The following is a 14403-nucleotide window of genomic DNA, read 5'->3' as shown; positions in this document are numbered from 1 at the left end:
GACGGTGTAATCTGCCTGATGATTTGTGGGAGGATCGATTCCGATGGCGATTTGGAGTCGCAGAGCGCTCTAGTGCGCTGAGGTAGCGGCTTGATATATATATACTTAGTTTTGCAGCAAAGGATAATTACATCGTTTTCATTTCAGAAACAACACTTATTTCATCAGTTTCAATATGTAAATAGGTGCTTTCATGGATAGGCTAGAAATAGTGGTTCCCTATCACCGTAGTCCAAATGGGCAAATTTCATATTTGTATTATTAGAGCAACTACATACATTTTTAAAGACTCGCAATTGCTCATTATTCTGCACAGATAAAACAGATGTTCCGGAAGCAGTGATCATCAAAGAACTGATATTTTGCTTTCAAGGCATTGAAGGGCAAGTCATCAAACATGATCCATCCTCTGAAGGATATATCATTGATCCTAAGGTAAATTCTCAAGATTATCTTTTCTGATTAGGATATTCAGTGATTATAATCAATGATATTCTAATAAAATGTGTATCATGAAAAAAGATTTTAGTATATTTCTCCATCAGCTGTCTCAGTAGAAGATACACAGTAATTGAGACACACATGAAATAAAGTTTGATTCTAACTGAGTTTCAACTTACACCAATACAGCACAGAATTTATAGGCTACACCAACAGAAGGTTCACTCCTCTTTACTCCAATATATCGCATTTGGTACTTCCCAGGTCATTGCATTATTGCCAAATAAATGCATTCAAGTAAAAAAGTAGGGGTAGGAAAGAGTCTGTTCTGCCAAAGAAACCGACATCGAAGGCTGCCCAAGACTCAGGACAATACCCAAAATGTAAATAATGCTTTCTAGCTGGGTTCTTCTGCTTCAACATGGAAGTGCCGGGAGTGAACCGTTTGTTGGCGTTAGCCTATATATTCTGTGAATGCAGTAGAGCCTTGATTATCCAGGCCAATGAGACAGACAGGAAGGTCAGATAATTCAATGGGCCTGTTGCAAACTTTTGCTAGAGTAAAAATAAGAGTTGTTCCTCATGGATAATGTCTCAAAAATCTCAATGAGCGCATCGGCAAACTCTGGAATGCACTCCTAACTTCACAATCTGCGTAAAAAAATTGCGTTTTTTTTAAGCTTCCTGCTTCAAAAAGGATACTGCAGCACAGATGAACATTTCGTTAGAGGAGTTGTTCCATTCAATTCCTGCTCATTATGGCCGACGCATCCGCTCGTAGGTTGAGGAGAGCACGAAGCCAAGCAAGGCAGATATCTATCAACAGGAGAAAAATGAGAATGTAAACACGCCAATTTTTATCAGGTGGTTAGAATCATTGTCCTGTCACATGTGTTTTGGCAGATTTGCATTGGTTTTGTTGAATATTGCGTAGTATCCTTGTGAGCAGGGGTTGGATGGAATGACTCCTCTATCAAAATGTTCACCTGTGCTGTGGTATCGTTGTTAAGGCGGAAAGCTCGAAAAAACGGAAATTTGTAATGCAAATTGTGAAACAAGGAGTCCATTTCAGACTGTGCTGATGCGCTCATTGTGATTGTTGAGACATTTTTTATGAGTAACAACTCTTATTTTTGCTCTAGCAAAAGTTTGTAACAGGCTCATTGTTGCACCTATCATTTGCAATAATCAGATTTAAGCTGTATTTCCTCTATTAATCATCAAAATAGAGCTTGGTGGATTGAAGAACCTTGCAGTGCTACTTCAACTCTTCCTGATTGCAGACCTTGTCATGGACAAATAATCTCCTTGGTTGAAATTGCAGCTTCATGCCAAAAATTTGCATAAGAAAACATGGGATGACTTCCTTGAATAATCGAGGTTATACTGTTATGGTTAAATGGACTGCATTTTGCAATTTGGACCTATAAATTCTGGCTCATCAGAAAAAACACGTATGTGCATAGAGACTCTAATGGCACATACGTTGCTTTTAAACCGGGCCGGAATTTATAGGTCCAAATTGCAAAATGTAGTCCAAATGTAAATGTCATGGATATTTTCGCTTCAAAATCAATACCACCAAAGTGGAATTCCTAAAATTTCCTAAAGGTGGAGCCACAGCTCCTTTTTGAACAGTTAGAATGAAGAGTCAGTTGAGGACGACTAAGTCTTTAATTGCTACTCGGGCAAACCCTGGTGAAATTCCACTTCCTTAAGGACAATCAAGTTGTTTGTTTCATTGCACAATGAATATTATTATTGCTAACAATAAGTCAGGTTCGCCAAAAATTTCATCACAATTATTTTCCAACCCAAAATTTTTTTTATATTTTGCATAATACAAAAATTAATGTTCAACTTTGAGAACTACCTAAACTTGATAAATTATCCAGTTTTCAGCTGATGTTTTCTTAGACAGTGTCTGAACTTTTTATTCAAATCTGAAGAACTTATATTGCTAGATTTACTGGAGCCTTTTTTTTTCCAGGCTAAAGTCACTAATGTAGTAGCAGTTTTACGCTTGATGGAGCTTGGCTACCTGCACAATGTAATTAAAAAATTTGTGGAGTCCTCGCAAGGGAAATCATCTATTCAGCGAGGTCTAGTGATGTCACTCCGTGAAGAATTGATGGAATTTTATAAACTTGTCTCAAGGCTTCACTCAGAGGTTTGTAAATTGTTAAATTCAATTTATTTTGTCGTTCCTAGCAAGAAGGAAGGTATCTTGTCAGCGCCGTTTCTGTACAAATAGGGGAGAATCAGGTAAAGAGAGACTGGGGTAATGGGAGACTTTTGCTCCTGCTGCTGCCTATTTGAGATTTAAGTAATGAAACAAGAAGGAATGGACTCTTGGTCCATTTCTACGTTCTTGTACATATTCTGGACTGGATCGGACAACAATGGACCGCGGGAAGTGCATGTAAACATAACCTCTTTTTTGAACTGTGTTTCTAAGTTCGTCTCGTGCTGCAGTTTTCATGGATTTTGGAAAGTAAATTTTACTAAAAAAAAAAAAAAAATTATACAATTTTGTAGCTTAGGATATGTACTATATGGCTATATTTTTTGTTTTATGCTATTTACAAATTTACAAGTCTGGCAGCAAAAGTCTCTCTTTATCCAGGATCGTACTTTTTCCAGGACAAAGAGAGACTTGGGATTTTTTTTCTCCAGGAGGGTAATGAGAGATTGTGTGAACTTCCCGTAGTCCAATTTCAAAACCCTGTAACTCATTCACATTTTGTCCGATTGACCTGAAATTTGAAATGGTAATCAAACTCTATTAGTAGAACACTCTCATTGCCCTGCCATATTTTTCCAGTGCAATATAAGAGGCAATCCAGACCACGTCTCTCTTTACACCGTAATGGTGAAGAGAGACATGAAAAATGAGAAAAAGAAAAAAAATTTAAAAAAATACTTTCTGTTGCAGTGATAGAGATGAAACTTTGGGTAATAAGTTCTCATTAGGTAACTAATGTACCCTGATTTTCTCAATTTGTAAACTCAAACAGGGAGCTCAGAAACAGGGGGGTATGTCTCTCCTTACCCTGTTCGTCTCTCATTACCTAGCTCTTCCCTATGAACATTTTATTTTTTCATGGGAGTAAGTGAAAGGTGTGAAGCGTAAGTGTAGAGAAAAAATCATTGAAAATTTTAAGCAAATTCATGTGACAATCCTCCTTTAAAAAAATTAAATGTCAGTAAGGAATACGAAAATAGCATAATCGAGGTACATTCCTTCATGCAGAAGACGACAATGTACGAGTGTCATTAAGGTGGTTGAACAACTTTACCTCTGCGTTATGCCATCTCTTTGATTTTCAAGACTTCTCTTTTTAAGATACTTTTAATATCCGAAATTGAAGCCATTCTGTTGTGTGTTACGTATTAATAGGCAAAATTTGGTTATTAGATAATTTAAAAAATCTTGGATACTGTGTCTTAAGTGAAAATGGCGAATACAGAGACATAAGGATTCACGATATTTACTTGGATGATATATTTGGAGTTATTACACACTGATTACTCTTCGCATGTTTATTGATAAGATGGTTACCAGGGATGCAGAAAGCTCAGAGGACTTCCAAAAAAATCCAGTGGGCTTCCCCTGTTTCACTTAAAGGTTCCTCCATTTCAAGCAAGCAGGCCAAGCTCATAGTTGAGAGGTTTTTCTGTCCCAATGTGGTGCTAAAAAATCATTAGAATTTAAAAAGTTACCTACAAAATTATGGATGTTTCAAGGGTTCTTATAAAAAAATGTTTAAAATTCTATCGATCATTCAATCCTAATCATCAATTGACCACAAACTTTTGCGATCAGACTTACAATTTGTTTCAGCAGATGGAAATTTTCATTAAAGAGAGGAAAAGCTTATTGAAGCACAATTTTCTTATTTGAGGGATATGGTGGGAGCTAAACTGTAAAACTTCTCTGTGTTTACTCAGTATTTGGTTTTTATTTTAAAAATAATCCACAGGTCACTCAAGATGAAGAAATTCTGGTGGCAGACACTCCAATGAGTGAGGAGAACTTGCGCGTGGCGCGTACACCGCATTTGGAAAGTCTGACTCTACGTAGGCTCCTCCTTCGAACAGATGCGGCATTCTTAAGGCTCATGATCCTTGTTGACCTCATTGAGGAGTTGAAAAAGTGTCATGGTGGGAAAATAATCTCTGTCATCCACAGATTCTCACATTATGGATACCCTGAGCTTACACCGGTTTTCTCCCGCCTTTTACATACGGTAAGAGTTTGTGGTGTTGAGAGAATGTTAAACATCAGAGCCTCTACAAGGTTGAATTTTCAAGGTAAAAGTTAAGGTACTCTGAGTAAAGGACTCTTTGAGCTAAATATTTGGAAATATAACAATAAAATAAAATTTTGCCTGGGTATTCAAAATTAAATATGAAAATCGAAGATGGGACGTATTATATCCCTCGGCAATGTTATAGTAAGCTCTCTGTGTTTTAAAGGTCAAAAATTTGGCACACATTTGAAAAGTGTGCCATATTTAGAATCTTGGACTTTAAAAGGAAGTTTTCATAATCTTCCCACATATTCTTGCGTTTTCCTCAAATTCAAGACTTACTTTGATCCAAGGCACAAACAGTGCCTAATCTTACATTTTTTTCCTTCATCCAGTTTTAAATTAATATGAGTTCAACTTGTATGAAAAAAATACCTGGATCCTCAGGAATATTTTAAATGTTTTATGTTTCAGGAGTTTCATTTGACAGTTGACCTGTAAATTCTTGTGCATACTTATTATCAAACTACTGTTCACGTTTTTTCAGACAACTCATTCACTGCTTGTTTTGATGAGCCATTGGATCGTCGATGGTACCTTGTTCGATCCGTTTGATGAATTTTTTGTAGCCCACAATAAATTAAGTCAGGGTGTTTCATCTTGGGATTCTCAATTCATCCTCAGGTTTGTAATCAGGATTTTTGCATAATTACAAGGCTTAGAGTATTCAAAAAATATCCGGAGTTTCCAGTTCAGGAGGGCTTTCATCTCATGAACAAAGTGCTCAACTCCAACTATTTATGGTGTCAACTGACGTTGCTTGTTTTTATCTTGTTTTTTCCCCCTCACTAGGAAACAATAACTTTCTCAAAAGAGGAAAAAGGATGAAACTATCATTCTTTTTATTTTCCAGTAGCAGCACATGCAAAGGGCAAGAAAGAGCGGCTGCCCCCTCAAAGTCTCAGAATGTTAAAAATTTTACCAGGAAGAAAACCGAAAAGATTGTTCTAATGGTGACTAATTTTCAACGTTTGTCCTGCAGAGATTTCCCATAGTCGGAAGGGCCCTCCTCCCTATCCCTCGGTCTCATTTTTCCAAATTTTGTCCCTGAAAGTTTCCACTCATGCGTTGCCTCTGTTATCCATCACCTCTCGCAAAACATAAAGTCTAAATTGTACGTTTTTGTGCACCAGGGAGGAAATGATACCAGACTTTATATCTAAAGAGGAGGCAGCTTACGTTTTGCAAGCCGGTCGTTGCATATATTTCTTGAATGAAATCTGTAATGAAAAGACGGAAGTGTCCAAAGCTCGGAGATCCTTTCAACAACTTGAAAATAGCGGTGGTAAGTCTTCGTCATCTAGTCATTGTTACTATGTACCTTCAATTTTTTGTCTCTGTGCTCAGGAGCTCTTTATCAACCTTATGCTTTTTCGTAATGCAAACAAAAAGTTCAAACCTTCGTAAACCAATGCCAACCAAAGTTAATGTTTTACTCCATTATGTCATCACGATTGTCAGCCTCTGGTCAGTCAGATTTGGTCAGGTTTTCCCCTTTTGGAAGTGCTTTTTTGGATTTTTAAACAGACTTTTTGATTTTTTAATGGAATAGTACATGAGAAGCACCTGTCATGTACACACTCTGTAGAAATGTTATGCCACTGACCCATTGACATGATGATATCAATTTCCTTCTCTACCCAACAGGTGACCTTTTACCAATGATGGAGCCGTTCAACTCTATCACGGAATTGATAGAAAGAGCTCATGAAGAATCCTCAAAGTTAGTCTTAGATATTTTGTGCCAGAAATTCAACCTATATGAGCATCTTCATGGTTTGCGCAAATACATGCTGCTCGGCCAGGGAGACTTCATTCGGTATTTGATGGAAATGATCGAGTAAGTAAAGAAAAGTTGCCATTGAATCATGAGAGGAAATAGATGCACACGCATATCTTGTCTCGTTTCGTTGTTGTATCGTTTTCAAAGGGGAATCAAAAGTAGAAAGCTATTTTCAGAAGAAAATTTCTCTGAAGCAACACTTTAATGAGAAATGGCTAGCAGAGACTGGAGAAAATGAATGTTGTTTCCGGGAAAACTTTACTTCAAGAAACGTCATAACAAGATACAACTGTAATTAAATAACAGTGACCTTTAAACTAAGGATAACACATTGGATTGCTATAAATTGGACTTAACATTTATTCAGAAGATCCTGACCATCCGTGAAGGATGTGAAATTTCAGGGGTGAGCACTGAGCACTGCTCTGTTCAAGAGTAAAGTTGTGCCAGCGTTTGAATGTTTATAAATTTTCTTTGACAAAAACAAATTTTCTCGAAACTGAATTTTTCACTTCAAGATTTTCAGAGTTTTTAAACAGTTTAATCTTTAGCATCTGAACATTTCAAGAAACCATATTTTAATGCTTTCCAAGAATAAATACTCAATCAGGGATAAATTTGAAACATCCTTTGTTTGTAGCATAACTTAGTAGTCACTTTGCCATTATTATGCAGCATTACAGACAGTGATGTTCAGCATGTCTTTATGTAAGAAGAAAGCTTTTTGTAGCAGCACTTTATTTTTGTAAAATAAACTGAGAAATATATAAATTTTTTCCATTTCATTTTACATTTTTCAACTAAAAAGCTTTCACTTATCATTACCAACAGTAACTAAAACTCATTCAACTAATTTTGAACGCATTCTGTGGCATCTTTGGAAAACTGGAGAGGAGAAGAAGATCAGAGAGATCATAAACATTAAAGTCCCAACTAGTCGTGATTAGGTGGAGACTTCTGAAGGCTCTTTTTATCCTTTGGTTATACTCCTCATCTTTCTTGGGTGATCTTCCAGCTTATTTTCTGTTTTTTTTTTTTTTTTTTTTTTAGCTTTTTCTTAATGGTTGCTCCATTTTGTTTTTAGGCACAAATTGGATGGATCAGCGCACATTTTGTATCAACACAATTTACAAAGTATTTTAGAAACAGCTATACGATCAACCAATGCTCAATTTGACAACATAGTCATTCTGAACAGCCTCATTGTCAAAATAATGACTCCAAATGACGGAGATTTTGGTTGGGATGTTTTCCGTCTGGAGTACGAGTTGAATGGTCCTCTGGCAACTGTGAGTTGTTAAGTTTGTTTTCTTGCTTTTCTTCGACTCGTAAAATCGTCGCTTTTCTGATATAAGGGCGTATCTCAGTTTCTTTGTGAGCCCTTTTTTACCCAAAAACTCATACTTTCTGGGGCTCATGCAGAAAGCAAAGTACATCCCCACATTAGAAGAACGACGAAATGTGACAGAATCCTAACCTTAGCACAATAGTAGGATGAAAAATGATGAACGCAACCAATTAAAGAATCTTAATTTCAAAGCTAATGGTCAATAACATATTTTTACCTACTTCGTTTTATTATTCAAAGAAAGGAGCTAACTTTTCACCATCTCATAATTTGTGGGACACAGCCAGTTTTCTCTCTCGCTCTTTTTTTTTTTTTTTTTTTTTTTTTTTTTTTTTTTTTTTTTTTTTGAATCACACATTTTTTCATTGGTTGGGCTGTCGGATAAGATTTTATTTTACAACTGCATTCTTACAATCAAAAAAGAAAATGAATGAAGACACTTTGTTTCTATCATGTTGAACAATCTACAGATTCTGTCTTTCTATCTTCCATCTCTCTGTCCTTGCTGCTGAATTAATCTTTGGTTTATAAATTTACAGATTTTCAAGAAAAATGAAGTGGAGTACAGCCAGTTATTCAATTTTCTTTGGAATATAAAGAGGCTTGAGTATGTTTTATCCAAATTGTGGCGCAATCAAAGCCTTATCAATAAATCTTCCATTTTGCTCACTGGTAAGTAAACTACTTTTCTCCCCAAAATGTTTGAAGAGGGCATTTGGACTCAGAGCTTTGTATTGAGATAGTAGCAAATGTTAAGACTTGCAAGAACTACCCTGGCAAGACCGAACCTCTAAGCGATCCAATCAATAAGAGTCAGAAATTTTTCTGGTAATCCATAATTTTCTTAATTTTTTTTGGGCAGTACCATCTTTTTATAATGATGATTGATGATTTTGTGTCCAATGTTTTGTTGAAGCGGTAGCGTTCTCGGCTGTCCAGAAAAGTCAGGAAGTCGGAAGAAAAAATCAGAGAATTTTGCAGGTAGCATGTCGGCTTATCACAGTAGTGCTGCTTTCCAGTTGACAACACTGATTTTGCTCTATTTAAATCCATCAAGAATATCAATTCTAGGTGAGGCCATCTACAACTCTAGAGCCTTTGGCTGTAATTTGAATCTCTTGTAACAGGAATGCTTCTTGTTACAGAATTGAAGTCTGTTTTCGTTTTGAGCTGTTCTTTGATCAGCGAGATGGTCCATTTCATCCATCAACTTCAATACTACTTCCTGACGGAGGTGCTCGAGACTCAGTGGCACGAATTCGAGCAAGTTGTCAACAAAGCAGGGTCGCTAGAAGAGGTTGTGGAAGCACATGATCTTTTCCTGCGCAAAATCAAAAGTGGTCTGCTCCAAGATAGGAATTCAGGGGTGAGTACTTGTTTAAAAGACTTGTTCTGAAATACTTTCAGGAGTGAAAAAGGAACAGGAACCACATTCAAACTTTCAATTGCTTGTATATTGAAACAAGGTTTTTGTAGAAGTGTCCTTTCTGCACTGTACAATAATCCCAAGAGGCTCTTGGTCTAGGTACAATTGTTCTAAAGATGGAGAACTAAATTCATCCTTCAGTTTGGTCATTAAAATGACAAAAGCAAATTTTGGTAGTCGGCAAAATCTATCGTAAGTTTTAGTTCTCGGTTCAATTTTTTTTTTTTTTTTTTTTTTTTTTTTTTTTTTTTTTTTTTTTTTAATTTGTAAAACATTAAAGAAGTTTGAAATGCAAAGCATCATGCCTCATAGGCTTATACGTTGGAGGTTGCTGCCATGGGAGATCATCCCTACATTTCTTGGAATGAAATATTTACTTTCAAGAAAAATTGGTAAAGACCTTCTTTGGCGCACAGCAGGTAAAATTCTAGGAATATTTCACAAAAAAGTACCCAAAATTGTTCTAATAAATAAATATTTTATCATTTGGGGGCTCATGTGAAATTTTATCTCACTCTCCACTAACATAATCAGCTTCTATGATTTTTTGCATTACAAGGGTCAAAATGAAAGATGCTCAACTATTTCAGCATTACATCTAAAATGAGAAACGTTCTTATATCTCTCTCAAGTATATGAATTCTCAAGTCTTCAAATAGAGACATCAATTATTGAAATTTAGGATTTTAAGCGCTCAGCCAATAGGGAGCACTTTTTCATTTCAACCTGCCTCTAGAATTTTAGTATACTAGGGGCAATGCAGTCAAGTGGAGCACCACCCCAACAACAAGATGGCGAAGAGGGGTCTAACATATTTAAAATAAATTAATCAGTGATACCTTTATTTAATGCTTCTGATTTCAAAGCAAGGAGGACGTTAATCGTCTTTCTATAATTTATTTTTTTAGCGATAGTAGAGTTTTTTCAAAATTGATAGTTGAAATTTTGGTGAACGAGTTCTTTCATCTCAATGGTGCGCATCTTCTTGAGGGAACTTAAAAACGCGCCTGCGTATAAAACTGCTGAGCGCCTCCATAATAAAAACGTATTAGAGCTTTCCTGCTTGTTTTTACTTGTCAATAGAATGTTGAAACGAAATACATAACCAGCAGTAACATATCTAGATTAAAACTACTGCCGCAGCCGCTAATCCTGTTTCTCCTGAAGTCACATATTTACAAAAAAATTAAATCGAAAATTGACCACTCCACTGGCAGAAAAAAAGCAGAAATCTCCATGGGTATTTCCTCAGCAAAAATCATTTTTTTGTGGTTCTTCATCAAAATGCCCTGAATTTCACTCTTCCAATAATTCTTCAATATTATTTTGATGTAACGAAATTATTTTCATTTGTTTCAGAGTTTTAATTTACACATGTCACTAGTGAAAGATCAGATTTTAGAAGTGAAAACTGTCCAATCTAGGTTCATAGAACTGGTTTCTGATGAGACTGAAAGGCGTTTAGAAAGACAAAGGATTGTTGCGGAAGTAGGAACAAGCATAGAAGAAGAAATGCACAATGACAAGTGTTTATGCGAATTCGTAGATAAACTCAAGTCAATCAAAGCACAATTCTCTATTATTTCGAAAAGTTATCAGGTAAATACTGCAAGTTATAATCTCTTATGCTTAAATTTTCATTTTAAAAAACCACAAAATTTGACACTAATTTATGTTGGAACTCTTAATTACTTGCATTTTTTTTTTTAAATTGTATTGGGGCTGTGCGAATAGTGAATTTTTCAAACGAAGCGAATAACGAGTAATTAACTTCAATCATTCACAACTACGAATAGTAAAATGAATAATTTAAAATGACTTTTTCAAGTGCGAAAATTCACAAATATTACAAAACTTGAACAATAAGTGTGATTAATTTTTTTAAGAATTTTCCATTTGCTCATACACCTGCACAGAAAACAATAAAATACTGTGGCAGAACCTAGCATAGGCTGTTAAGAATGAGTTAGAATATTCCTGGATGCTGGCTTGACTGTTCCTGCAGTTATGTATGCATTCCCAAGATTTGAAAGTAACTGCGCGGGCAGTAAAGCTAGTATATAAGGATCACCAGACCCATTTTTAGTATTTTATTTTTTTCAGTGTTGATGAAAATGTGTTCATGAACTTTTCCGTCTTGGTTATTTAACTTTCAATGTGTTACTCGTGGAGCAACCAAGATACGCGGGCCATTCGCAATCGCGCACGCTGTTGGTAAACTCGGCAAAGTCAATAAAGATCAAAGGAGATCCTCTGTTTGCGATGTCTCGGATGTAGGCCTTGCTCAGGTCCTCGCAAAGTTTCACAATTACCACTCGAAAATTCGTTATTTTTGACGGCGCGAATATTTGAAAATTTGTTATTCCAGGCGGCGTTAATATTTGAAAATGTTGATTCTAAAATTCACTATTCGCAATTTGCGAATAGTGCACAAGTCAGACGAAGAGAATATCGGCACAGCCCTAAATTGTATCCTAAGCTATAGCTCTGCTTGGGGTGTCCAAGTAGTGTAAAACGCATAATCCAGTAGTGGTGCATCTGATGATGGTGCAGTGTGTGTAACTTTAAACCAAATCAGAGTTATGATGATTTGAAGTTTGTCGTTTAAATATCTTAATTTTTTGAAAAAGCAATCGGAAGTTCTGATCTACCTTGTTAGGGGCTTAAAATTGTTAAATTTAAATGCAGTTTGATGTCTATGATTGGTAAATAAATTAAGCAAACGGACAGCAAATTATCCTCAAGAAATTGTTTCTTTCTCTTTTTTTAGCTCTTCCAAAAGAGTCTGTAGTAAGTATGGACCGTGAACGGTCACACCTTATGTGCTAAACGCTAATTCATTCAGCTAAGTTCGAGGGACGTTTATCGTAGAAAATTAAAAAATGTGTGTTCCTGTCCTCAAATGAATTATGTCATTTCTTTCTGTTGTGCTCGATTTTTTAGAGTTCTCTTATTATTTTTCAGGAATTTCTGCGAAAATTACTTCTTGATCTGTCGAAACATCCATTGATTGAAGTGCAAATGCTCAGTAGTCGGATCGATTTCAATGAGTTCTACAAGAAAAACGATTCTCAACTATCTGAATCGATAAAACTAAGCAGTCGAAAAGAACGTTTCCAAACTTTTGATGAACTGTGATTTGTGAAGTGTATGCCTGGTTATCCTCATTGACTGTTACCATCGTCGTTGTTTTAATATTTTCTTGTCTTACCATTAATTTCAATGTTCTTCGAGATTATAGAAATCCAGAATCCAGAGAATTTGAATATTTTATGCCTATTTCTGAGATAGGAGAAAACTATTTGGTTTTATTTAACGTTGACAAAGCTAAGTGTCCTCCAGTGAATCATGAAAAGATAAAAGTGTGAAATCGAAATACAAGCAAAAGCAGGCCTATTTTGAATATAGTTGGTTAAAATAAGTGTTCTAACCTCACCTTAAAATTTTAGGAGCTTTTTGGCCAAAAAGCCATTTTATGTATCATCCCCAAATTTCTAGGGGTCTTGAAGATTCTTGATCATGAATCAAGAAACTTTGCTCAGAGCAAGGTTGTAACAAAAATCAAGGGTGCACTAATTTTTCGGGTGCATCATGCCCAGTGAAGTTAGATTAGAGGTTGAAATACTCCATGCCATTATTGTATGTGTGCAGAAATAGATCCTAAACGCACCATTTGTGCCCTAGGTACCGTTTTTTTGAGCAAATTACTTTTGCTGTTGAGGTTAACCTGCCTGGCAGAACGTAGCATTTGCTAGAATGAATTTATTTTGGGCAATGATGTGCCATATTTGGCTGTAGGTCTCCGTACTAACTTATTCTTCCAGAAATGCATCAACATTTTTGTGGGGAAATGTAGTCTTCCTAATTTTAAATATGGATAAATGAACAATTGATTCCTCCACAAGTACAATATTTCCCTAGCGGACATTAAAGTTAATATGTACTGGAAATGAATTAAGTCATATTTTGAAACTGTCAAGCACTCCAGAGCAAGGTAGGACGATTGGTGATACGCTTCCGATACTGAGTTCCATCCAAAAAAGTGTTCAGGTGAAAATGTATAACATTAAAACTGAGAGATCGGTAAATTTTTTAATTATAGGGTCAGTTAACGTTCTTACTCAAAATTTTTGATAATCACTATGAATTAAATCAACTAACTTCGGAAAACACTTGCAACCCCCGATTTCTCCACAACCCGCCATGTTAAAATTGCTGTATGAAAAATTGATCCCAGCTGGATCCCAACGCTCTGCTGACAGAAGGATAGAAAACGACGGTTTGAAGATTGCCTTCAGCAGCGCTCCAGTGCATAGCGACTGTAATGTACGCTATGAATATTTCTAAAAAATGGGAAAAGACAAAAAATAAACCCAAGGGTCTATGCTAGCAGGAAAAATCTTCATTTTCAGTTCCATCATAATTTTTAAAAATAACAGTCAAAAGAGTTAAAAAATTACAATGACCAATTGACCGAACATTCGTATTTTTAGTGTACATATAAAAAAAAAAACTTGTTTTTAAAATATTTACTGCAAATCAAGCCTTCATTTTTAATTGAAAAATTGGAATTTTCGAGATTTTCACAGGGCAACGTTGGTGCATGGATAAGCAAGCATCAATTTAAGCCTTGAAATTTTCAAGAAAGGAATATTCTCATATTATGAATATCACCTAAAAATTGGTCTATATTCAAGGGAGGGAGGAATAGAAAATGTCGATTTAGGAACAAGCTCTTTATAATACTCATAATTTATGTTAAAAATTATTTTCATAATATATTCAAGTGAACCTGATTAGTGCCATCCCTCAGAATGTATTCCAGAAAACCATGTCCATATAATCATGTGATCTTCAATAGTTATTTTTTTTTTTTTTTTCATTCATTGTCATGTTATGTAGTTCCAGTGCAGAGAATTTGATCTGACCATTTTCCCAATTCTCTGTTGAGTTTAATGATCCTCATATTTTAGCTTAGATGTAACTTTAAACTGATTTGTCCTGTTCTAAGGATTTGTTACTTGTTCTTCCAAATGCATATTCCTGTCAAATCTACATTATTTAAATTTCAAAATAAATTAATCCCATTCTA

General features: G+C 35.6%; 1 protein-coding gene across 1 annotated transcript in view; it reads left to right on the top strand.

Moving 5' to 3' along the window:
- The window catches only part of LOC109044248 (gamma-tubulin complex component 3 homolog), an 18909-nt gene extending 4506 nt beyond the window's left edge, over positions 1-14403 (top strand). Inside the window, exons 5-15 of the mRNA XM_019061865.2 lie at positions 317-435; positions 2432-2611; positions 4425-4691; positions 5242-5378; positions 5888-6039; positions 6402-6594; positions 7622-7826; positions 8425-8557; positions 9031-9251; positions 10671-10910; positions 12276-14403. Coding sequence (XP_018917410.1) covers positions 317-435; positions 2432-2611; positions 4425-4691; positions 5242-5378; positions 5888-6039; positions 6402-6594; positions 7622-7826; positions 8425-8557; positions 9031-9251; positions 10671-10910; positions 12276-12449 — 2021 coding nt within the window. The 3' untranslated portion in view covers positions 12450-14403. The remainder of the gene's footprint in view (positions 1-316; positions 436-2431; positions 2612-4424; positions 4692-5241; positions 5379-5887; positions 6040-6401; positions 6595-7621; positions 7827-8424; positions 8558-9030; positions 9252-10670; positions 10911-12275) is intronic.

Source organism: Bemisia tabaci, chromosome 3 (assembly GCF_918797505.1).
Source record: "Bemisia tabaci chromosome 3, PGI_BMITA_v3".
Classification (NCBI taxonomy): domain Eukaryota; kingdom Metazoa; phylum Arthropoda; class Insecta; order Hemiptera; family Aleyrodidae; genus Bemisia; species Bemisia tabaci.
Note: the sequence above shows the minus strand (reverse complement) of the source record. Positions and strands in the feature narration are given on the sequence as shown.